The sequence below is a fragment of the Mus caroli genome, unplaced genomic scaffold (genome assembly GCF_978045245.1).
Source record: "Mus caroli unplaced genomic scaffold, Mus_caroli_1 scaffold_31, whole genome shotgun sequence".
Taxonomy (NCBI): domain Eukaryota; kingdom Metazoa; phylum Chordata; class Mammalia; order Rodentia; family Muridae; genus Mus; species Mus caroli.
In genome coordinates, this window is record NW_028227286.1 from 1,925,000 (window position 1) to 1,951,346 (window position 26,347).

Sequence of the window (26,347 nt, forward strand, 5' to 3'; positions counted from 1 at the left end):
AGCTTATTCTCACCTCCTGAAAACTCACTTCAAAGTGATGGTACATGGTACTCCATGTACGCATGCGTAGGGTATATTCAGCCATTCAACGCAGGCCTTGGGTGAGAACTTTTTTGTACATTTGGCATCACTAAGGGTACTTAGAGAACTCTATCCCGGCCTGGCTCCTGACAACAGTTTTTTTTTTTTTCCTTTGAGGATCTGAGCACGGAAGGGTGCGGTTGGAAGGTGTTCATCTCTTAGATGATCTGTAAGTGATAGTTGGCTCTGATCATGGTTGTTGGACAGTTAATCGAGGTGTTACCGGGTGGGGCATCTCAGGCCCAGGTGGCCATTATGTGAGGAAAAGGCTCCTCATAGTCATTTCCTCTGGGATCTGAGGGTGAATGGAAGGTGGAGGACCGTATTCATGGAAGAGGATTGAACAGGTCAGGGGCATAGAGGATTGGGAACCCTTTGAAGAGAAAAGCTTGGGGCCTTGGGATAGGATCAGAGAGCCGGCTGCAGGACTAGGGGTCGGGGGCCAGGGAGCCATGGGTGAGAAGCCTTGGCGCTTGTCCTGTGTGCTGTTCAGGATCCATTAGAAACACACTGAGGATTCCTCCCTCCTCGTTGTCTTGTCTACGGTGTGTTCCTTTGATATACACTTTATGGACATTGCAGACAGTAGAGTTGTATAAGAAGAATGAATGAAAAGAAGAAGAGGAGATATTGCAAGAGATTCATAAGTCAACTGAGATGGATTCTGACCACGGATCCTTCCATCTCAATTGCCCATTTATTGGGATTAAAGACTTGCCCTACCATGTTCAGCTTTTTCTCTCAATTTTATTTCTGTAGGATGGGATCTATCTTTGTAGTTCCGGCTTTCCTGTTTGGGCTGGCCTCGAACTTACAATCTTCAGATGTTTGAAATCCTCGGCTTCCCCAAATCCCCATTTTCTCCAATATAAGGCCTTTATGTTTGGGTGGTGGTGATGAGTGTTTCTTGTAGAATAAGTGTTGGGTCTTTTTGATATGAACATAAAGTTACCATGTTCGTTATCTTTCTGGATAGAACTGTGAGTATACCTTAGACTGAGATAAACTGATAAAAAGAATTGCTTATGTTTTGTTTAAAAAGAATGTATGGGAGATTCGACCAAAATTCAGATGCCTCAAAGATTACAGGCGAACAAATTTTGCTCATCGTTTTCTGGAAGGAGGGGAGGAATCACATATTGAAGTGTGGCCAGGTTATGTCTTTTTTAAACTGAGAAATGGCAGATTGTTAACTTTGGTTCTGAAGGAGTTTTTTTTTTTTTTTTTTTTTAAATAAGGTAAAGAAGTTTTTGAAACAAGTTGTGAGGAAAAGGGACATGATAAATAGGATACATGGAGAAAATGTTCCTGGGAACTATATATATATACACACACATATATATGTGTGTGTGTGTGTGTATGGGTATATGTGTGTATGTGTGTGTGTGTGTGTGTGTATGTGTATATTTGTGTATATATACACACACACATATATATGCATCACCATATTGAATATGTATACAGAACTCTCTGATAAAGACAAATGATTAAAAATACTATATGTTAAAAAACAAAAGAAATGATCTTTCATTGAGCTAAGATAATTATTTGACTTTTTGTCATTTTAATTATTTAAATGATACCTTTTATTCAGATAACTAAGTTCTTTTTTTTCCTTTTAATTTTTATTTAATTTTTTTTTAAACTAAGAGGACTATTAAGTTCTTAAGAGAAGAATGGCGCTTAAGAAAATGATGGTGATACCAAAGGAAGGTTACTTATTACTTTTGGACTGTGATGATGAAGAAGATGACATAAGTGTTTCAGAGGAATCTCTTACTAAAGGTATATCCAGTGTTGGGCATTAATTGTGTCCTGCATTTCATTAGACCTTTACCTAGTCTCCTAAAATGGAAGAAATCTTTGTTAAGAGTTTTCATAGACTTCATTTCTAATTTTCCCTATATTTATCTATTTTATACACAAGTTTTAGTAGCACATATACCTACTCTTGAAACTATAGTCACAATATGTTGAGAAACAATAACTTGCTATGATTTTGCCCCAGGAAAAAACCTGACATAGTTCCTATAATATCTTTGCCATACATGAATTTATTTCATAAAACCTGCAAATAAATTATTTCATTTCTTTTTCTATTATATACTTACTTTATTTACATTTCACATGTTATCAACTTTTCTACTTTCCCTTCCAAAAATCCCCTGCTCTCCCCTCTCCCCCTGCTCCCCAACACACCCACTCCCAATTCCTAGCCCAAGCATTTCCCAATACTGGGGCATAGGACCTTTATAGGAACAAGTGGCTCTCCTCCCATTGATGACCAACTAGTCCATCCTCTGCTACATATGCAGCTGGGTCCATATGCCCCATTATTTCTTTTCTTTGATTGGTGGTTTAGTCCCAGAGAATTGTGGGGGTACTTGTTAGTTTATGTTTATTTTTTCCTCCTAAGTTCCTGCAAACTCCTTAAGCTCCTTGGGTACTTTCTCTAGCTCCATATTTGGGGACCCTGTGCTCAGTCCAATGGATGTCAGTGAACATCCACTTCTTTATTGGTCAGGCACTGGCAGTTCCTCTCAGGAGACAACTATATCAGTCTCCTGTCCCCAAGCTCTTGGTGCATCTTCAATAGTATCTGGGTTTGGTGGCTGTTTATGGGATGGATCCCCAAGTGAGGCAGTGTATGGATTCGTTCAGTCTAAGATCCAAACTTTGTCTCTGTAACTCCTCCCATGGGTATTTTGTTCCCCATTCTAAGAAGGAACAACATAATCACACTTTGGTCTTTCTTCTTGAGTTTCATGGGTTTTGCAAATTTTACCTTGGTCATTCTGGGATTCAGGGATAATATCCATTTATCAATGATTGCATATTATGTGTGTTCTTTTGTGATTGGGTTATCTCACTTAGGAAGATATCATCCAGATCCATCCATTTGTCTAAGAATTTCCTTAAATCATTGCTTTTAATAGCTGTGTAGTAATACATTATAGAAAAATTACCAGATGTTCTATATTGATTCTTCTAAAGAGAGTCACCTGATTTCTTTTCAGAGTCTTGTTATTATACATAAGGCTGCTATAAACATAGTGAAGCATGTGTCCTTATTACAAGTTGGAACATCTTCTGGGTATATGCCCAGGAGGACTGTTGCTGGATCTTCTAGTAGAATTATGTCCAATTTTCTGAGGAACCACCAGTCTGATTTCCAAACTGGTTGTAACAGCTTGCAAATCCACCAGCAATGGAGTGTTCATATTTCAACACATTCTTGCCAGCATCTGCTGTTATCTGAATTTTACATCTTAGCCATTCTGACAGGTGTGAGGTGGAATCTCTGGGTTATTTTGACTTACATTTCCCTGATGATTAAGGATGTTGAATATTTTTTAGGTGCTTCTAAATCATTCGGTATTCCTTAGTTGGGAATTATTTGTTTAGCTCTGTCCCAATTTTTAAAAATAGAGAAAATTGATTTTCTGGAGTCCAGATTTTTCATCTCTTTATATGTATTAGATATTAGACCCCTATCTTATTTAGGATTGGGAAAGATTTTTTTTTCCCAATCTGTTGGATGCAGTTTTGTCCTATTGATAGTGTCCTTGACCTTACAGAAGCTTAGCAATTTTATGAGGTTCAATTTTTCCATGTTTAATCTTGCAGCACAAGCCATTGCTGCTCTTTTTTTTTTTCTTTTCATCAAGAATTTTCCCCCTTTTCCCTTGTTCCATGTTCTTCCCCACTTTCTTCTCTATAAGTTTCAGTGTCTCTGGTTTTATGTACAGTTCCTTGATCCACTTAGACTTGAGCATTGTACAAGGGATGAGAATAGATCAATATGCCTTCTTCTACATGCTAATTGCCGATTGAGCCAGCACTACTGTTTGAAAATGCTGTCTTCGTTCCACTGGATTGTTTTAGCTCCTTTATCAAAGATCAAGTGTCCATATGTGTGTGGGTTTATTTCTCTCTCTTCAGTTCTATTTCATTTATCTACTTGTCTATCATCACTCTACCTGTACCATGCCATTTTTATCACAATTGCTCTGTAGTACAGCTTGAGTTCACGCATGGTTATTCCACAAAAGGTTCTTTTATTGTTGGGGATAGTTTTTCCTATCTTTTTTGTCTTGTTTTGTTTTTGTTTTTGTTTGTTTGTTTGTTTGTTTTTTTGTTTGTTTAATTTCAGGTGAATTTGCAAATTGCCCTTTCTAACTCAGTGAAGAATTAAGTTGGTATTTTGATGGGGATTGCATTGAATCTATAGATTCCTTTTGGTAGGACAGCCATTTTTACTTTATTAATCCTTCCAATCCATGTGCATGGGGTATCTTTCCATCTTCTGAGATCTTTTTTGATTTCTTTCTTCAGAGATTTGAAGTTTTTATCATATGTATTTTTCTCTTCATAAATTAGATTCACACCAAGGTATTTTATATTATTTGTGACTATTGTGAAGGGTGTTTTTTTGTTTGTTTGTTTGTTTGTTTTTTGTTTAGTTTGTTTTTCATCCTGCTTTTCCTTTGTGTAGAAAAAGGCCATTGACTTGTTTGAGTTAATTTTATATTCAACTACAGCACTGAAGTTGTGTATCAGGTTTAGGATTTCTCTGGCAAATTTTTGGGTCACTGATACATGCTATCATATCATCTGGAAATAGTGATATTTTGACTTCTTTCTTTCCAATTTTTATTCATTTGTTCTCCTTTTGTTGTCTAATTACTCTGGATAGGTCTTCAACTACTATATTGAATAGGTAGGGAGAAAGTGGGCAGACTTGTCTAGTCCCTGATATAGTGGGATTGTTTCAAGTTTCTCACCATTTAGTTTAATGCTGGCTACTGGTTTGCTGTCCATTGTTTTTTTTTTTTTTTTAATGTTTAGATACGGGCCTTACATTCCTTATCTTTCTTTGACTTTCATTATAAATGGGTGTGCATTTTGTCAAATACTTTCTCAGCATCTAATGAGTTGAGCATGTTGTTTTTGTCTTTGAGTTTATTTCTATAGTGGATTAATTTGATGGATTTCCATATATTAAACCATCGCAGGGATGAAGCCTACTTGACCATGATGGATGATCGTTTTGATGTATTCTTTGATTCAGTTTGCAAGGATTTTATTGAGTATTTTTGCTTTGATATTCATACAGGAAAATGGTCTGAAGTTTCCTTTCTTCATTGGGTCTTTGTATCATTTGAATATAATTGTAATCTGGCTTCATAGAATAAACTCAATAGTATTCCTTCTCTTTTGATTTTGCATAATAGTTTGAAGAATATTGGTATTAGGTCTCCATGTGTAAGACCCCCGAAACTGGACCTCCACTGAAGCCCATTCAAGTCCCGGAATGAGCTGGCCAGCACCACAATGACTCAAGAGAAAACTATACCTGATGCAAACAGAAAGAGGTTTTATTATCAGCTAGCTGAGGACAAACTCCTCCCACCGTGCAGGGCAGGGGAGTTTGACCCTGAGCTGTGACAGAAGGGGGCTTTTAACAGCTGGCTGAGGAATTGAGATGAAAGTTCAGAGGAGTTGGGAACAGATGGGAGGAGTTGGGAGAAGAGTTGGGAGGAGTTGGAAAGAGTTGGGAGGAATGTGGTTCTCTGCCTGGATGTCTTTCGTAAAGTTACAATTATCACATCTCAGGCTGTAAGGCTCAGAAACAAAAAGGCTTTTTGCAGGCTATAAATAACAAAGAGCTTCTTTCTGACTGCATTTGTAGAGATCAGGGACAAGAAGCTTGGGGAATATCCAGGGGCTTTACCTTCCAGGGAGAACCGCTCTAAGTTGGAGTCTCACATTCCCCACTACTTCTTCTACATAGTTCTAGTCTTAAAACTAGGAAAAATAACCGCTAGCCCAGCTGCCAAACAAAGCCAACATGAGGTCACAGCTCTAGGATTTGTAACCTTGAGAGCCTCAAAATGCACTTGAATGAGACAAAAGTTTCTCTTGCCGTGGTACAAGGGAGGGAGGAGGTTCCTGTGCACTGCCTGGAGAATATGAGCAGCACTGGGCCAGTGAGCCATGGTGGGCTGGGTGCAGGAGCCCAGCACCTGCTGGAGTAGCGGTGGTGGGGCTTGCCAAAAGCAGCAGGTAGGTGTTTTTTGTTTGTTTGTTTGTTTTTGTTTTTTTGGTTTGTTTGTTTGTTTTTTGCTTTTTTTTTTTTTGTTTTATTTTTCAGCAATTCCAAGGCATTTTTCTGACCAGTTCTAGGGTCTTTAAGCGAGCTAGCAGGGGTTCAAAAAAAGGAACACCAGGGTCAAACATTCCCCCTGCTTCTGTTAAGGAAGGTGGTCCCCAATTGAGGATTTGAAAGGGTGTAAGTTTAAATTTTTCTGTGGTGTTCCATACTCACAATAAGGTGAAGTGAAGGAGAGCTTCATAATCTTTTCTGCATGTCTCTAAAGCCGATTTAGTCAAGGTTTCTTTTAATTCTCTATTCATCTGCTCTACCTGTTCTGATGTCTGGGGTCTGTAGGGACAATGTAACTTCCAATCGATCCCCAATTTTCTGGCTAACCCTTGGCTTACCTGGGCAAAGAAGGAGGGTCACTTGATTGATGAATGTACCTTAGGGATGCCAAATGATGGGGACATTTCCTCTAATATCTTCTTTGCCACAATACTGTCGGTCTCCTTCTTAGTGGGGAAGGCTTCGACCAAGCCTAAAAAGGTGTCTATAAAAAGTAATAGATATTTATTACTGTACTTGGTGAAATTAACTTCAGTGAAATCTACTTTTCAGAATGTACCAGGCTGTCACCTCTTAAACCCCCTCTGGGGAGCATTATTCTTGTGCCTGACATTGGTGAGGGCACAGGCTTGGCATTCATTAAAAAACTCCTGGGCAACATCTGGCAATCTAGTAACATAGTAGTTTGAGCTCTTAACAATTTCTTTAGCTTCTTAGTTTCCAAGTGGGGGAGCCTGTGTAGATTGGCTACATATTGTAACCCTTCTCTGGTGGGCAGGATCCAGTGACCATCTTGGGTCTTAGCCACTCCTTGGGTAGTATATACACATATCTGAGGTATTTTTTTTTTCTGTTCTTGATCTTCTAGCATGTAGTCCAAGCCTGCGTCTTTGAGTTTATAATGGTTTTTAAGTTCTTTATTTTTTTTTTCCTAGGGCTGCATGTTTGGCAGCAAGGTCAGCCATCTGATTTCCCTTCACTATGGCATCATGACCTTTTTGGAGATGGGTGCAATGTATGATGGCCAGTTAGTTTTTTTTTCGAAAGTGTTTGGCTTCTAATAGGTTCAAGATTTCTTTTTTATTTTTAATATCTTTCCCATCAGATGTGAGTAACTCCTGTTTTCTATAGATCGCCCCATGTATGTGAGCAGTGGTGAAAGCATACTTGCTGTCTCTGTAGATATTGATGTTTTTCTCTTTGGCCAGCTGCAAGGCTTGGGTGAGTGTGATTAGCTCTTCTCTCTGGGCTGTCATGCCTTCAGGCAAGCTGCTGTCCCCAACGGTTTTTTTTCCATTGACCACTGCTGTCCCTGCTTTTCTTTTACCTTCAACCAAAAAGCGGATACCATCTGTGTACCAGTTAGGGCAGCCTGGCCATGGCTGGTCAGTGAGGTCTTTCTTAATTTCAGTTTTTTTCTGCCAGGATGTCTATACCTTGGTGTACTTGTAGGAAGTCGTAGGCTTCCGGCAGCAAGGTGGCAGTATTCAGGATAGGAGGGGGTGCAAACTATACTCTTTCAGTCAGTAAAAGGCTCTGTTAATGGGTCCTGTGAGCAATAGTCATCCAGCAATCAGGCAGCTGTCTAATGATGCTTTCTAAGGCATGGGGATATAGGGGCTACTACTATAGTTCATTGACCTAGAGTCAGTTTGTCAGCCTCTTTGAAAAATACTGACACAGCAGCAGCGATAACTTTTAAGCAAGATGGTCATCTACTGGCCACTGTGTCTAATTTTTTTTTTTTTTTTTTAACAATTGGGCCACAGGTTGTTTCTATTTCCACAGATCTTGGGTCAGGACCCATCTCACTATTTCTGCTGTTTTGTCTACATAGAGAATGAAAGGCTAGGTCAGGTCTTGCAGGACTAGAGCTGATGCACTAAGCAAGATTTTTTAATCTCTTTATAGGCTTCCGGTCTTTGGGGGTCCATGAGAAAGTCACAGTCTCTTTAGTAAGGGGGTATGGTAGAGAGTGCCAGGGTGGCAAAGCCTGGCTTTTTAACTGGTAGCAACAGAGTATTCCAGGAAGACTGACAAGGGACCAAAACACCAAGTTCTAAGAGACTATGAATGTGAGGTCTGATGCCCTCTTGGGCCTCTTTGCTCATGGGGTATTGTTGTATCAGTTTTCAGTGTCACAATGATGGGGTGCACCCTCTTTGCCTCTCTTATATCCCACGTCTCTGCCCAGCATTTAGGATATCTCCCTTACCTGGTCCCTTCTAATACTTTTCTTGACAGGGATTGAGGCTCATGTAATCTATATTCTTCTTCTAATTTTAAAGTTCAAATTATAGAGATAGAGGCTTGCCAAGGGATTGAAGTTCCTTCAAAAGAAAAGCTTATTTGGACTTTTAAATTTGCTACTATGTCTCTTCTAAACAATGTGGAGGGGCATTCAGTAATGATGAGGAAGGAATCAGTTACTTGGCTTACTCCTAGATTAATTTTCATATCAGTGGTCCAAGATTATGGTTTCTGTCTTTTTTGTGTGTGTGTGTGTTTTCTAGACAGGGTTTCTCTGTGTTGCCTTGGCTGTCCTGGAACTCACTCTGTAGACTAGGCTGGCCTCGAACTCAGAAATTCGCCTGCCTCTGCCTCCCGAGTGCTGTGATTAAAGGCATGTGCTACCACGCAAGGTGAGAATGGTTTCTGAACAGTAGCCCCAATTACTTCGTTTTTCTGGTTACTCAATTTCTCTAGTGACTTTGTCAGGACTGAAAAAACTGTTCTGATACCAAGAAGGGAAGTCGTAGGGGTCTCTTCCACAGTTAGGTTTACACTAGTCTCAGGGAATGGGTCTGTGCCCCATATCCCCTAGTCATCATCCTCTGGAGTAAGGACTTAGTTGTTCTGATATCAGTCTCTTTCATGGCACAGTCTCTTGCCCAGTGTCCCTTTTCTTTACAGTACCCACATTGGTCCTTATGTAGAGGTGGTCGTAAAGGTCCTATGGAGTTCTGAGGTCTTTTTGGCCCTGTGTTGCCCAGGTACCCTGTCTGCCTTCTCCCTCCAACTTTTTTATAAACTTCCTTATCACTTGCAAATGTATCCAAAATCCTATTTAAAATTCTTGCCTGCCTTCCATCTCATCTACTTTCTCTTGCCTCAGCTGCTCTCTATTCTCTTTCTCCTATTTCTTTTTAGTCTCTCTCTTATGGTACACTCTCTGCCTCCTTAACCAGATCTTGCAAAGATAGTGTTTACAGACTCTCTAGACACTGTAACATTCTCCTAATGGCAGAAGCAGACTGCCCAATGAAAGCCATGGCCAGAGCGGCCTGCTGGCTCTCTGACACAGGGAGTGTAATGCCTGTATGCTTCTAAGAGGCACTCTAGAAACTCTGCTCTTTTTCCTCTTGTAGGATCCCTCTTACCTTGGCCACATTGCTGGGTTGTCTGTCAGCTCCTCTCATTCCTGGTAATGTATCCCTGCGCCAAAATTTCAACTGCTCACTACCTTCAGGCCTGTTAGGGTACCAGTCACTATGTGTCAGAGGGGGAAGCATGCATCTATTTCATTTGGAAGTTGTGTCAGCCATCCATTTGCCGCCAGCACATTCATTCTTACCTCCAGCAGAATCCTTTTCTTATCTGTGTGATAAAAATAACCCTTAAAAGCTGTTGACAGTCATCCCAAGTTGTCTGATGAGAGAACATGAGAGATTCCATTAGATTAGTAAGGGTAGAGGGGTTTTCAGAGAAGGCGGCGTGATTTGCCTTCCAATTATAAAGATCAGAGAAGGAAAAAGACCAGTAATGAAGGGGCTGCAGTTCCGAGGTCTGCTGGAGTAGGCCATAAGTACCTAAAGCCAGCAAGGTTGTTGAGTCTAGTCTCTCTGGGCTCCATGCTCATTTGTCTTGTGTTCCAGCAGCTGGACCCTCCCCCGTGTCTCCAGTGGTACCCTGGTGAGGTATCTGGGAGAGACCGTTTAGTGTTATGAGGGTGTGGTGTTACAATATTCTGGAGGTTCTTCTATCTCTGGATAGATCTTGGGAGGAGCCAAGGGTTGCAGTTCACCCCCCAACATATTTATCTTAGGGTTTTTTTTTGTTTGTTTGTTTGTTTTGTTTTGTTTTGTTTTGTTTTTAGTGAGTGGTGGAAAGCTAGGACTCGGGAGTCCAGCTTGTTTTTCTGAACCCAAGGCTTCAACCAGGATGGGGTCAGGTGAGCTTCCTGAGCGGAAATTTCCGAGATGTCAATGTAGGGTGCTTGTTCTGGTTGAGACCCTAGTCTCTTCTGTGCAACAACATCTTTAACTGCAGAAATCACAATCAGTTCAATAGTGACCTCTGTTGGCCAAGTAACACCAAAAGCCGGCCATTTCGTTGAGAAGAAAGTTCTCCAAAATTTCTTTCTGACATCTACAAACAGACTGTGAATCCTAGTAGTAATTTCAGTTCAATTTTCAAGAGTCAGTCCAAGAGTAGTGCTAATAGTCTGTCCCATCATCAGAGTCACATACAGGGAGACAAACACTTTATATATATATATATATACAGAAACAGACAGCTGAGTGAGCACATGCTCACTTGGCACCCAGTAACAGAAACAGACAGCCAAGTGAGCACACTCTCATTTGGCACCTCGATTGGAGATCTCCATGCATCCCTGGAGCTCCCTCAGACCTTCTGGGATGTCTCCCAGTGCAGCAAGTGGTTACGACTAACATGTCTGTCAGTATCCCTGCCCTCCATCCAGAACAGGGTTGCTCTCAGGAGTGCAGACAACTGCAAACCATAATGCTGAATTCAAACACAGCCGACAGACAAAGACATAGCAAAGACAGGATCCTACCTCCTAGTGGGGTCTCTGAGAACTGGGGTAGGCCTCCTGGTGTATGAGAACGCACATGTAAGACTCCCGAAGTTGGGCTTCCACTCATGTGCCGGAATGAGCTGGACAGCAAACTCGAGACATAATCACACCTGATGCAAACTACAAGACGTTTTATTATCAGCTAGCTGAGAATGATGTCCTTCTACCGTACAGGGTGGGGAATTCAACCCCGAGTGGTGACAGTGGGGGGCTTTTAACAGCTAGCTGAGGAATTGGGAAGAGTTGGGAGGATAGCTAGGAGGAGGTGGGTAGAGTTGGGAGGAGTTGGGAGGAGTTGGGAGGAACTGGGTGCAGTTGGGAGGAGATGGGAAGAGTTGGGAGGAGTGTTCTTCTCTGCCCAGATGTCTTTGGTAAAATTACAATTATCACATCTCTGGCTGTAAGGCTCAGAAACAAAAAAGGCTTTTTGCAGGCTATAGTTAACAAAGAGCTTCTTTCTAGCTGTATGTTTAGAGATCAGGGAAAACAAGCTTGGGGAAAGTCCAGGGGCTTTACCTTCCAGGGAGAAACGCTCTAAGTGGAGGTCTCACACATGAAGATCTGATAGAAATCTGATGGGTTCATCAGATCCTGGGCCTTTTTTGGTTGGGAGACTATTAATGACTGCTTCTATTTCTTTAGGGGTTATGGGAGTAATTACAGGATTTATCTGATACTGATTTCAATTTCGTACCTATTATCTCTCTAGATAAGTGTGCATTTTTTGCTTATTTCGTTATTTTCATTTTTTTTTTGAATACATGCTTGTTTTATAAGATCTGATCTGGATTTCCTAAGTTTCTGTTGTTATGGCTCCCTTTTCAATTTTGGTTTTGTGAATTTGGTTACTGTCTCTTTGCCCTGTAGTTAGTCTGGCTAATATTTTATCTATCTTCTTGATTTTCTCAAAGAATCAGCTCCTAATTTGTTTGATTTGTGTGTGTGTGTGTGTGTGTGTGTGTGTGTGTGTGTGTGTGTGTGTAGAATTCCTTTGTTTCCATTTGGTTGATTTCAACCCTGAGATTGATTATTTCCTGCCTTCTACTCCTCTTGAGTGAATTTACTTCCTTTGGTTCTAGAATGTTTAGGTGTGCTGTCAACCTACTCCTATATCCTCTGTCCAATTTTTATTTGGAGGCATTCATAGCTATGAGTTTCCTTCTTAGAACTGCTTTCATTGTGTCCCATAACTTTTGGTATGTTGCAGATTCATTTTCATTAAACTCTAAAAAGTCTTAAATTTATTTCTATTTCCTCCTTGCCCAAGTTATCACTCACTATATTGTTGTTCACCTACTATGTTTATGTGTGTTTTCAATTATTTATAACATTATTGAAAATCAACCTTAGTCCTTGGTGATCAGGTAGGATGCATGGGATTATTACAACATTTTTATATCTGTTAAGGCATGTTTTGGGACTGATTATATGGAGAAGGCATCATGAGGTGCTGAGAAGAATGGGCATCATTTTGTTTTAGGGTAAAATGTTCTATAGATATCAACTAATCTATTTGTTTCATAACTTCTGTTAGGTTCGCTGAGTCCCATTTAATTTTTGATTCCAGTATCTGTCTATTAATGAGGGAGGGGAGTTCTGCTATTATTGTCTTGGGTACAATGTGTGATTTGAGCTCTACTAAAGTTTCTTATAGGAATGTGAATGCCATTGCATTTGATGTATAAATGTTCAGAATTGGGAGTTCATCTTGGTAAATTTTAACTTTGATGAATATGAAGTGTCCCTTTTTGTCTTTTTTGATAACTTTGGGTTGAAAGTCAAATTTATTTGATATTAGAATTGCTACTCAAGCTTGTTTCTTTGGAACATTATCTTGGAAAATTGTTTTCCAGCCTTTTACTCTGAAGTAATATCTGTCTTTGTCCCTGAGGTTTGTTTCTGGTATGATGGGTCTTGCTTACAAATCCAGTCTGTTAGTCTATGTCTTTTTATTGGTGAATTGAATCCCCTCATATTAAGAGATACTAAGGAAAAGTCTTTGTTGCTTCCTGATATTTTGGTGGAATTTTTTCATGTAGCTATCTTCTTTTATGTTTGCTTCAAGATAAATGTCTTGCTTTTTCGAGAGTGTAATTTCCCTCCTTATATTGGAGTTTTCCCTTTATTATCCCTTGGAGGGCTGGATTTGTTCAAAAATATTGTGTAAATATTGTTTTTTCATGGAATACCTTCTTTTCTCAAACTATGGTAAGATATTTTTGCTGTGTATTATAGCCTTGGCTGGCATTTCTGTATGATATATGCCCAGGATCTTATGACTTTCATAGTCTCAGAGGTTAAGTTAGGTATAGTTCTGATAAGTCTTCCTTTATAAGTTACTTGAAATTTCCCATATTGCTTTTAATATTCTTTCTTTCATTCTGTTCTTTTTTCTTTTACTTTTTTTTTTTTTTTTTTTTTTTTTTTTTGCATTTGATGTTTGGATTATTATATGATGGCAGGAATTTCTCTTCTGGTCTAAACTATTTGGAGTTTTGTAGGCTTCTTGTATATTCACGGGAAACACTTTTTTTAGGTTAGGGAAATTTTCTTCTATAATTTTGTTGAATATACTCACTGTCCCTATAGTTTGGAAAAATTACTTTTCATCGATACCTATTATCCTTAAGTTTCGTCATCTCTTTGTGTCCTGGATTTCATCGATGTAATTATTTCCTTTCTAAAATCTCTTTCAAAAACTCACATGGGCAGTTTCTTGAGAGAAATTCAAATCTTTAGTACTTTATTATCTATTACTTATATAGCATCCATTCAAATGTTTCTATTTTCTCTTGTCAATACAGTAAAGAAGAGCCCAGCATTTGACAAAGATGAGAATATATCGACTCACATAAAAAAGGATGGAGATATGCGGTAAAATTTTCTATAGAGTATTTCAATAGAGTTCAATAGAGTACTTCATAAGTAGTGTTTGTGATCCCTTCACTGGAGAAGTAGATTCAGGAAGATGAACAATTCAAAGTCAGACACTACTATATGTTGTGTTCAAGCCCAGATTGAGGTCCTTGAGACATTGTGATCACAAACACATAGCAACTCATACAGTAGGACCACCTGCATGAGATCTTCCCAGGTATACACAAAAAGAAAAGGAAAAACATCAAAAGAATAAGAGGGGGCCATCTGGGAAGAAGAAGGGTCTCAACAGGAGTCGTAGAGGTATGAATAAACTACTGTGGGGTGTAAATGTATGAATTGTAAAAAGTAAATCATACAAGTTCACTTTGGTAGTCCACCATGTATTTTATATGTATATGTCATTTGTTCCGAACCAAACATATATTTATTATAAATAATTAAAAAAAGGTTCTGTTTAAAGTTTTCTGTGGGGAAGAAAAATGTCCTACCAGTTCACGATATTTCTTACATTAATTTTTATATTCCTTTCTTAACAGAGGTGAACTAGACAGTATGTTGGATAAATCTGGAGGTACGTGTTTTTGGAGGTTTTTGCCTGATTTTTGAAGAGGTCAGAAGAGGGAATCAGATCTCTATAACCCCTATACCATAGGGGATAATTTTAGATTTCACAGTAATTGTAGTTCTCTTTAAAACCCATATGAGATGACTTCTCAACCAACATTCAGAATGAATGATTAGCTGAAGGTGTAGCTCAGTGGTAAAATACCATGTAAAAGTTATGAGTTTCATCTTCAGTGGGCAAAACAAAAAAAGAAAAACAAAACAAAACAAAACAAAACCCAACCAACCCACCAAATTAACAAAAAAAAAACTACCAAACAAACAAAACACTGCAATAAGCCTCTCCAATGAAATGTTAGTTTGTGCAGTTTTCCAAATCAACTTCAGATTGTAAAGTGAGCAAGAAACCCAATTTGTTGTAAGGAAACAAGCAAAACCGGCATTAAGCATTTTAGGAGCCTAAACTTAGGCATGATTAGAGAGAGAGAGGGAAAAATGAAGAGAGTGGCTACAAGCTGTTTTGGTAAAATGCTTGCCTTGAAAGTATATGGAGTTAAGGTGGGGACATAGAATCCACTTAAAAAATGCAGGCTGCAACCCAGTGTTGAGTAGGTGGAGACACCTTGTTGGCTAGCAAGGCTAGTGGCATTGGTGAGCTGCAGATTCTGAGAGACCATGTCTCAAGTTTTAAGTTTGGTCAGCTAGTAATGTCACATGCCTTAATTCCAGCAATTGGGAGGCAGAGGCAGGGAGATTTCTGAGTTTGAGGCCAGCTTGGTATACAGGGTGAGTTCCAGGACAACCAAGGCTATACAGAGAAACCCTGTCTTAAATAAAAAAATAAAATTAAAGTAAGTTGGAATATGATTAGAATGCAGTAGATGTCTATTTGTGGCTTTCTTGTGTACACTCATACTGAAATATATACACATCATTTTTTTTGCTGAAACTATTTTTAAGATTTACACAATCCAGTAAAATTATGGTGTTTTTTTTTCTTTCTTGAAATAGATAATATTAAGAAAGTGTCATAATTTTATGATCTCTCCTGTATAGTAAAAATGAACATCTATCGAGAGACATGATCCAGCACACCTTAAAACATGCAAAGGACAGGGATGGAAAGATGGCTTAGAAATTAAGAGCACTTGTTGTTCTTGGACAGAACCAAGTTTTAGTTCCTAGAACCCACATAATGGCTCACAACCATTTTTAATTCTATATCCAGGGGTTTTGGAATTCTCTTCTAGTTTCTATGAACAACATACATGCAGGTTGTATAAATACAAACATGCAAAAACACATTACATAAAAAATAAAACAATTTAAATTACAATCAAGAGGCCCTTCATCTGAAAAAAAAAGTAGGAGAGTCTTTTAGGGGTTCATTTATTTTAACTTTCAAGTTAGTATTGCAAACTTGGAAAATGGAAAGCCTCTGGGTATTAGTAGCAGCTAAAATACTACCTCCCTTTTGCTGCTTGGATGACAGATGAGTGATAAAGCCTAACTCACCCTTAGTACACATGTGAAAACACGACCAATCAGCAAGGGGCTGTGCTGAGATTGCTTTCCTGCTATCCAAACCCTGTTAACCAGTATGCTTTGTAGTGGTCATGGAAGCCCAGTTCTTGAGGAAGATATGTGCGTGAGGAAGCATGGTAGGGAGAAGTCTCAGTGGAGGTAGTCAATTGTCTGTTGAAAGATGGTTAATCCTGTTTGAGCTGGAGGTCTGTGTTGGGATGAAGGTGGAAGGGTGGACGTGTTACTTCAAGAGTAAGGAGAGGAGGTGACTCTCACTGGACTCAGGAAGGTACTGCTTCCAAGTTCACAATTGACTTTCCCATCGGCATCTGCTGAGAAAAACAGAGAACTTCACTAAGGGCAGGAGTTTGCACAGAATAGCTCCTAGCAGAAAGCAGGAATGCCAGGGTATTGCAGACCCTGAAAGTCTTCTTGGGGCCTGGAGATGTGAGGTGTGAGTAAACTGGATGTCAGTTAGTGACACCAACAGACTAAAACCTTCTTTTTGCTGCTGCTGCCCAACAGGAATTCATTATAAATAAACTAAAGACCAGTCTTCATTTTCTTCTACCTGTTGTTAAAATGCCAGATTGCTGAAATTTCTATATATAGTCTCCAAACTGCCTCAAAATACAGAGGCTGCTCTCAGCCTCAGAAGTACTGGGACTTCAGACATAATTTAGGCCAGGCAGTCTTTATTTATATGTTGTTTTGGTTTAGGGAAGTAAGCTGTAACTCTATATCTCAGGATTGTCTGAATCCTCAATTGCAGCTTGGAGTAGCCTTGAACCTAAAGTCCTCATCCTTACAAAATGTACCTGGACCTGAGGAAACATGTATATTTTATTTTTTTATATTTAATTTTTTTTATCCTTTTTTTTTTCATTGTTGAAGTTTGAAACCAGTACTTCTTGCTGTAGCAGTAAAATATTTGTCCAAACAGGAAGAACTTTATATTTTAGATCTGCTTTAGGTTTGTATTGTGATGAAACAGATTGAGGAGCTTGGTTGTGATAAAAGCAACCATGATTTCATTTGGAGACTGAGATGCAGAGACATTTACTCTAATTTATCAAAAACTTAGCAGGAATGGTACCAAAATTTATATCATCCTGAGATTACATATAAACCTACTTGAAGTCACAGTTAAAGCCATAATTTTGTTTGTGTGTGTGTGTGTGTTTGTGTCTGTGTGTGTCTGTGTTTATTTACATTTCAAATATTAGCCTTTTCCTGATTTCACCCCAGAAAGTTTCTATTCCATTCGACCCTCCCTGTGCTTCTATGAGCATGTTCTCCCAACCACCCACTCCCACATTTCTACTGTGGCAGTTACCTGCACTTGGGCATACAGCCTTCACAGGATCACAGGACCAAGGACCTCTTCTCTCACTGATGTCTGACAATGCCATCCTCTAATATATATGTAGCTGGAATCATGGGTCCCCCTCTTTGTTTGGTGGCATAGTCCCTGGGTGCTCTGGGGGGTTACTTGTTTCATATTGATGTTCTTCCTGTAAGGTTAGAAACCCCTTCAGCTCCTTCAGTCCTTCCTCATCCCCTCCACTGGGGACCCCATGATCAGGCTGTGACCATCAACCTCTGTTCTTGCCAAGCTCTGGCAGTGCCTCTTATAAGACAGTCATATTCAGCTCCTGTCAGCAAGCACATGGTATCGACAATAGTGAATGTGTCTGCTGTCTGTGTATGGGATGGATCCATATGTTGGGCAGACCCTGGATGGTCTGTTTGGTTCGTATTGATATTCTTCCTATAAGGTTGCAAACCCCTTCAGCTCCTTCAGTCCTTCCTCTAACTCCTCCACTGGGAACCCCATGATCAGTCTGATTGCTGGCTGTGAGATTCAGTCTCTGTTCCTACAAAGCTCTGGCAGAGCCTCTCAGGAGACAGCCTTATTAGGCTACTGTCAGCAAGTACTTGTTGGTATCTACAATGGTGACTGGGTCTGGTGTCTGTACTGGGTCTGTATATGAGATGGTTCCACAGGTTGTGCAGATTCTGTGTGGTCATTCCTTCAGTCTGTGCCCTGAACTTTGTCTCAATATTTCCTCCCAGTAGTATTTTGTTCCCCATTCTAAGGCCCGAAACACCCTCACTTTTGTCTTCCTTCTACTTGAGCTGCATGTGGACTGTGAATTACATTTTGGGTATTCTGAGATTTTAGGCTAATACCCAATTATCAGTGAGTGCATACCATGTTTTTTACTTTGGGGTTTTGTTACCTCATATAGGATGATATAATTTAGATCCATCCATTTGCCTGTGAATTTCATAAAGCCATTGTCTCTGTACCATTACCATACACTTTTTTTTTAATCACTATTTTTGTATAATACAGATTGAGGTCACGGATGATTCCCCCTGAAGTTCTTTTATTGTTGAGATCTGTTTTTCGATATTCTGGGGTTTTGATATTCCGAATGATTTTGCATATTGCTGTTTCTATCGCTATGAAGAATTGAATTTGAATTTTGATGGAGAGTGCATGGAATCTGTAGATTGCTTTTGGCAAGACATCCACTTTTACTAAATTAATCGGGTCACCAATCTATGAAGCATGGGAGATCTTTCCATCTTCTGAGATTTGTAATTTCTTTCTTCAGAGAATTGAAGTTCTTGTCATGGAGATCTTTCACTTGCTTGGTTTGAGTCACACCAAGGTATTATAATTTGTGACTTTTGATAGGTGTTGTTTCCATAATTTCTTTTCAGCCTGTTTATCCTTTGAGTAGAGGAAAGCTACTGATTTGTTTCAGTTAATTGTATATCTAGCCACTTTGATGAAGTTGTTTTTAAGGTTTACAGGTTCTCTGGTGGAATTTTTGGGGTCACTTAAATATACTATTTTATCATCTTCTAATAGTGATATTTTGACTTCTTCCTTTCCAATTTTTTATTCCTTTGACGTCTCTTGTCTATTTGCTCTGGGTAGAACTTCTAGTACTATAGTGAACAAGTAGGGAGAGACTGAGAATCCTTGTCTAGTCCTGTCTTGTCTTATTTTAGTGGGATTGCATCAAGTTTCTCTCCATTTAATTTGATCCCAGAAGTTAGAGTCACGCCAAGGTATTTTTTATTATTTGTGACTATTAAGAAGGGTGTTGTTACCTAATTCCTTTCTCAGCCTGTTTATTCTTTGTGTAGAGAAAGGCCATTGACTTGTTTGAGTTAATTTTAAATCCAGCTACTTCACCGAAACTGTTTATCATGTTTAGGAGTTGTCTGGTATAATTTTTGGGGTCACTTATATATACCATCATATCCTCTGCAAAAATAGATATTTTGACTTCTTCCTTGCCAATTTGTGTCCCCTTGATTTCCTTTTGTTGTCGAACTGCTCTGGCTAAGATGTCAAGTACAATATTGAATAGGAGGGAAGAAAGTGGGCAGCCTTGTCTAGTCTCTGATTTTAGTGGGTTTGCTTCCAGCTTTTCACCATTTATTTTGACGTTGGCTACTGGTTTTCTGTAGATTGCTTTTATCATGTTTCGGTTTGGGCCTTGAATTCCTAATCTTTCCAAGACTATTAACATGAAACGGTGTTGGATTTTGTCAATGCTTTCTCCGCATCTAAGCAGATGATCCTGTGGTTTTTGTCTTTGAGTTTGTTTATATAATGGATTACATTGATGGATTTACATATATTAAACCATCCCTGCATCCCTGAAATTAAACCTACTTGGTCATGATGGATGATTATTTTAATGTGTTCTTGGAATCAGTTAGCAAGATTTTATTGAATATTTTTGCATCGATATTCGTAAGAGAAATTGGTCTTAAGTAATCCATCTTTGTTAGATCTTTCTGTGGTTTAGGTATCAAAGTAATTGTTGCTTCACAGATTGAGTTGGGTAGAGTACATTCTGCTTCTATTTTGTGGAATTGTTAGTGAAGAACTGGAATTAGATCGTCTTTAAAGGTCTGATAGAACTCTCCACAAAACCCATCTGGTCCTGGGCTATTTTTGGTGGGGAGACTAATAATGACTTCTTCTATTCCTTTAGGGGATATGGGATTGTTTAGATCATTAACTTGATTCTGGTTTAACTTTGGTACCTTCTATCTGTCTAGAAATGTGTCCATTTTGTCCATGTTTTCCAGAGCATAACCTTTTGTAGAAGGATCTGATGGAGTTTTGGATTTCTTAAGGATCTGTTGTTATGTCTCCCTTTTCATTTCTGATTTTGTCAATTAGGATGCTGTCCATGTCCCCTCTAGTGAGTCTGGCTAAGTGTTTATCTATCTTGTTGATTTTCTCAAGGAACCAGATCCTCGTTTGATTGATTCTTTGAATAGTTCTTGTTTCCACTTGGTTGATTTCACTCCTGAGTTCAATTATTTCCTGCCTTCTACTCCTCTTGAGTGAATTTGCTTCCTTTTGTCCTGGAACTTTTATTTGTGTTGTAAACTACTAGTGTGTGCTCTCTCTAGTTTCTTTTTGAGGCACTCAGAGCTATGAGTTTCCCTCTTAGATATGCTTTCACTGTGTCCCAGAAGTTTGGGTATGTTGTGGCTTCATTTTCATTAAACTCTAAAATGTCTTGTATTTCTTTCTCTATTCCTTCATTGACGAAGGTATCATTGAGAAGAATGTTGTTCAGTTTCCACATGAATGTTGGCTTTCCTTTATTAATGTTGTTATTGACGATCATCCATAGTCCATGGTGGTCTGATAGAATGCAATGGGGCAATTGCAATATTTTTGTATCTGTTGAATACTGTTTTGTGACAAATTATATGGTCAGTTTTGGAGAAGATACCATGAGGTGCTGAGAAGAAGGTATATCCTTCTGTTTTAGGATACAATCTTCTGTAGATATCTGTTAAGTTTATTTGTTTCATATCTTCTGTAAGTTTCATTGTGTCCCTGTTTAGTTTCTGTTTCCACAATCTGTCTATTGATGAAAGTGTGTTGAAGTCTCACACTATGCAATGTGTGCTTTGAGCTTTACTAAAGTTTATTTAATGAATTTGACTGCCCTTGTATTTGAGCATAGATATTCAGAATTGAGGGTTCCTCTAGGAGAATTTTACCTTTGATGAGTATGAAGTGTCCCACCTTCTCATTTATGATAACTTTGGGTTGGAAGTTGATTTTATTCGATATTAGAATGGTTACTCCAACTTGTTTCTTCAGACCATTTGCTTGGAAAATTGTTTTCCAGACTTTCACTCTGAGGTAGTGTTTGTCTTTTTCCTTAAGATGGGTTTCCTCTAAACAGCAAAATATTGTGTCCTGTTTTTATAGCCAGTCGTTAGTCTATGTCTCTTTATTGGGGAATTGAGTCCAGTGATATTAAGAGACATTAAGGAAAAGTAAATGTTGCTTCCTATTATTTTTGTTGTTAGAGTTGGCATTTTGTTCTTGTGTTTGCCTTCTTTTTGGTTAGTTGAAGAATTACTTTGTTGCTTTTTATAGGGCGTGGTTTCTGTTCTTGTATTGTTTTGTTTTGTTTGTTTTTTAGTTTTGTTTTTTCCTGCTATTATCCTTTGAAGGGCTGGACTGGTGGAAAGATAATGTGTGAATTTAGTTTTGTCATGGAATACTTTGGTTTCTCCATCAATGGTAATTGAGTGTTTGGCTGGTTATAGTATCCTAGGCTGGCATTTGTGTTAACTTAGTGTCTGTATAACATCTGTCCAGGATCGTCTGGCTTTCATAGTCTCTGGTGAAAAGTCTGGTGTTTTTCTGATAGGCCTGCCTTTATATGTTACTTGACCTTTTTCCCTTACTGCTTTTAATATTCTCTCTTTATTTTTTGTTTTGATTATTATGTGTCAAGAGGAATTACTTTTCTGGTCCAGTCTATTTGTAGTTCTGTAGGCTTCTTGTATGTTCATGTGCATGCCTTTCTTTAGGTTTGGTAAGTTTTCTTCTATAATTTTGTTGAAGATATTTGCTGGCCCTTTAAGTTGAAAATCTTCATTCTCATCTACTCCTATTATCCATAGTTTTTGTCTTCTCATTGTGTTCTGGATTTCCTGGATGTTTTGAGTTAGGATCTTTTTGCATTTTGTATTTTCTTTGATTGTTGTGCCAATGTTCTCTATGGAATGTTCTGCACCTGAGATTCTCTCTTCCATCTCTTGTATTATGTTGCTGATGCTCAAGTCTATGGTTCCAGATTTCTTTCCTAGGGTTTCTATCTTCAGCGTTGCCTCACTTTGGTTTTTTTTTTTTTTTTTTAATTGTGTCTACTTCTCTTTTAAGGTCTTGGATGATGTTATTTATTCCATCACCTGTTTGGTCGTGTTTTCCTGCAATTTTTTAAGGGATTTTTTTTTTTTTTTTTTTTTTTTTTTTGGTCTTCAACCTGTTTAGCAGTGTTCTTCTATATATCTTTAAGTGAGTTATTAAAGTTCTTCTTGATGTCCTCTACCATCATCATGAGATATGCTTTTAAATCCTGGTCTATCTTTTTGGGTTTTTTGGGGTGCCCAGGATTGTGTAGGGTGGGAGTACTGCGTGCTGATGATGGTGAGTGGTCTTGGTTTCTGTTAAAAAATTCTTATGTTTGCCTTTTTCGATCTGGTAATCTGTGGAGTGAGTTGTTATAGCTGTCTCTGGTTAGAGCTTGTTCCTCAGGTTATTATGTTAGCCTCTATCAGAAAACCTGGGTGTCTAGCTCTCTCCTGAGTCTTAGTCGTCAGAGTACTCTCTGCAGGCAAGCTCTCCTCTTGCAGGGAAGGTGCCCAGATATGTGGTGTTCAAATCTGCCTCCTAGCAGAAGTTGTGTTCCACTCACCAGAGGGCCTAAGATCCCATGGAAAGTTCTCTGGGGACTTTGGGGGTGTCCGTAGACTCGGAGCCCATGTTGCCCCAGTGCTAGTGTCAACTGGAAGGGATTTGTGACTCTGGTCAGGCCGGGTTTTCTGCTTCCCTCTTTAATGCTGTCTCAGGTCCTTCGAGATTGGATTGGAGAAGAAGTTGTGTTCAATTCACCAGAGGTTCTAAGATTCTGTGGAGAGTCCTGTGGAGACCTTGTTGGTGTCTGCAGATTCCATGCCTAAGTGCCCAGGTGCTGGCCTCAAGTTGCCTCTTGAATCCTGAAATCCTGGTGTGAAAAATCTCCTGAGATCCTGCTGTGTCAGAGCTCTTGGGAGTTTAGCTTTCTCTGTGTGTTGCAAGGTTTGGTGGGGTGCCAGATCCCGAGGTTTTCTCTGGACAGAGATGCAAGCCACAAGGAACCCGTGCCTCTGCCTGGGAGGTTGTTTTTGTTGCCCTGGATCTTGTGGTGGTCCTAATTACACAGGGTGCTGCAAAAGATGCTGAGTCCTCAGCTGTGATCGTCTGTCAGAACTCCAGTGTTCCTGGGTGTGTTTTCACATCTCTTGAGGGTCAAGCTTCCTTTGTGATCATGTGATCTTGGGCACTTCAGAGTACATTGGAGTGGGACTCCCTCTGGATGTCTTAAGAGTGGTTTCTGAGCCAGGATCTCAGGTCTGCCCTATGTACAGGTTCAGTCAGGAAGAAATCCAGGCCACTGGCCTGGCAGGATTTCCTCTGTGCCTAGATCTTTTGGGACTCAGTTACACCTGATGTGGGGGCCTTTACTATGATCCTGCGAGTGGTAGAGCACCTGGAAGTTGAGTTTCCTCTGGCTCTTGTGGGATTAGGTGCAGAGTCAGATCCCAAGGTCTACTCATGACACAGACTCTTGCAAATATTTTTGATTTAGCATCGTGGAATAATTTTTTCCTGTGATACAGAAAATGAAAATGGTGCTTTGGTGTGACATTAATGAAACTTAATTTTTATTTTTTGTATGTTCTTGTCTGTGGTACATATATACACATGTGGAGGGCAGAGGAGGATGTTGGGTGATGCTCTATTACTTTTCATCTTATTTCCTTAAGACAGGTCTTTCACCAAATGCAGGTAGACAAGCATCCAGCAAGACCTAGCAATTCTCACTCTGTCAACCACAGTGCTGTTCTTGTAGAAACAACCATCCATGGTTGGTTTTGTAGATGGGTACTAGATTCTAATTTGTGAAATTCCTCTTTTCACAGTAGGCCCTCAAGTTTTGAGGCATCTTCATAACTTCTTTGAAGGGATTTTAAGAGGAAAAAATTGATGTAAACACTTTTACAGTTCCATGTACTTAAACCTAAGTGATATGTATACAAAATTCTGTACATGAAACATATTTTTATTGACCCAGTTTTAATTTTATATTTAGTCAGTTCCTTTTCTAGGATGCCTCTGTGCTTCTTTCTTTATATGGCACAGTGGAAAACTGAATTCTTTAAAGTAACCCTTATTACTTTTTTTTACATTTTATTTTATAAGTATGGTTGTTTTGCTCTCACGTGTGTATGTGTACAACATGTGTGTCTGGTACCTGTGGAGTCTTGATGAAACCATTGAATCCCCTGCATCTGAAGTTATATGCTGTGAGCCACCTTGTGGGTGCAGGGAATCCAATCTCAGATCTCTGGAAGGGATCCAGTGTTCTTAACTACTGAATTATCTTTCCAATACTCTCATTGGTTTTTATGGTGCATGCAGAATTTAGAACAGGGCATCACATCCTCTGGAACTGGAGTTGGAGATATTTGTGCACATCATGTAGGTGCTAGGATTCAAACTCAGGTTTGATTGTGACAGGGTCTCATTTTGTAGCTCAGGCTGTCCTGGAACTCACTATGTCGACCAGGTTAACCTGGAACTCACAAAGATCTGCCTGTTTTTGCCTCCAGAGTACTAGGATTAAAATGGAACCAATATGCCTGGCTGCCATCTTATTTGAAATTGAATATTTTAAATAATGTGTCTAACAATTCCACAGTCAAGTTTGTTCTTTCAGTTGCATTATCTTTTGTAGATTTAGAAAAGAATTAGCCTGTATTAAAAGTGTTTCCCTATGAAGAATTAAAGCCCACCTTTGATCCTTTGTTTCGTGCATTTGTTCTTTGGAAACTGTTCTTGAAGCTTAAAATTATTTTATTTACAGAAATTAAAATTCAGATAAGATTAGATATTTCTTGTCTAAAATACATGGAGTGTTTTTTTTTTTTTTTTCTGTGTTGTGGAATATTTCTGTAGACTTTACTGGTTGAACATCCTTCATCTGAACATACAAAACCCTAAAGTATTCTAAAGTATGAAGCATGTTGGTGATATCTTTCATTTAATTTTAAGTTTTCTTGGCATTATTGAATGGATTTTATCTATTATCTATATCTATTTTTATGAATACATGGAATCACTAAAGTTTCTTCAAAATGACCCTTAATTTTTAATATAGGTGACATTTATAAGAAGCTTCACATAAAGAAAAAATGGATGAAAATGTATATGAAAGATTCTTTCAATGGCAGCAACCAGAAATTAGAAAGGCTTTGCAAAAAGAAAAATCGAAAGAGGTAGAGTTGTTAGATTTGTAGGACCACATGTGTATCATTTTAAAAATTATATATGGCTGAAGTTTAAAAAAATATATCACGTCTGATCCTTTAGTAAAAATATGTGGCTTTCATTTTGTCTAAACAGTTAACCCTATAACTTATTGCCTTCAAGGAAACTAAATCAAATTCTTAGAAATCTGTGAAAATTTTATTTTCTTCTTTAAGTAACTGTTAATGAGATTTTAAATTTAATTTACATTCATTGTGGAAATACAGAAGTCCTGCACATAGTCTTAGAAATGTAATTTATGGATTATTATGCTTAACAATATGGAAAAACAACAACTACAGTTACATATGTGGGCATTATCTATATTTTAATTGACTTATGTTTTACACTATGTCTTAACTGAGGCAATATATGAAAAATAAATTAGACCTTATATTTGGTAGGAAATAATGAAAAAACACTGTGAAATATAATTATTTCTCATATATATAGGATTTATATTTATATTCATTTTTATTTATCATTATATTCATAGTTATATTTATAGTTATATTCATATTCACATTCATATTTTTACATTTATATTTATTTTTATTTATATATATTTATATTTATATATACACACACAAACTAATTTAATTTTGAAAAGGTAAAATATAAAAGAATACTTCTCTCATAATATGTTATGGGAAAAAATCTATAATGATTTCCCATTAGATAATTTTATACTGCTATTTTTCTCTTTATAATATGAAATGATCAATTTAATTTGTTTTGAGTGTTCTTTTTCATATTGGTATGAAATATGACTGCTTTCATTACTGTGCTTTACAGGAAGAACATCAATAAAAAAATATGTGATCAGTATATAACTACATTTCAGAAGTCTGATATGGATGTATAGAAATTCAATGAAGAAAAAGAAAAT

General features: G+C 38.3%; 1 protein-coding gene across 2 annotated transcripts; it reads left to right on the forward strand.

The window, feature by feature from the left end:
- The first annotated feature begins 203 nt into the window (after positions 1–203).
- On the forward strand, positions 204–26,347 carry LOC146999984 (X-linked lymphocyte-regulated protein PM1-like). 2 transcript variants are annotated; one of them, XM_085834383.1, is made up of 6 exons: positions 208–250; positions 1,734–1,866; positions 13,874–13,943; positions 14,486–14,520; positions 25,310–25,427; positions 26,254–26,347. In XM_085834383.1, the coding sequence occupies exons 2-6, from the start codon at positions 1,758–1,760 to the stop codon at positions 26,321–26,323; spliced, it is 402 nt and encodes a 133-aa protein (XP_085690509.1). In that variant the 5' UTR covers positions 208–250; positions 1,734–1,757; the 3' UTR covers positions 26,324–26,347. The 2 variants fall into 2 exon arrangements, with proteins under 2 accessions (XP_085690510.1, XP_085690509.1); XM_085834384.1 differs by lacking the exon at positions 1,734–1,866 and having other exon boundaries at positions 204–250.

Bases quoted from the DNA above. Each gene is read 5' to 3' on its own strand.
- LOC146999984 (XM_085834383.1), top strand. From the start codon at position 1,758: ATGGCGCTTAAGAAAATGATGGTGATACCAAAGGAAGGTTACTTATTA. The intron at 1,867-13,873 runs GTATATCCAGTG...TTGTCAATACAG, and splicing joins AGAGGAATCTCTTACTAAAG to TAAAGAAGAGCCCAGCATTT. The intron at 25,428-26,253 runs GTAGAGTTGTTA...TGTGCTTTACAG, and splicing joins AAAAAGAAAAATCGAAAGAG to GAAGAACATCAATAAAAAAA.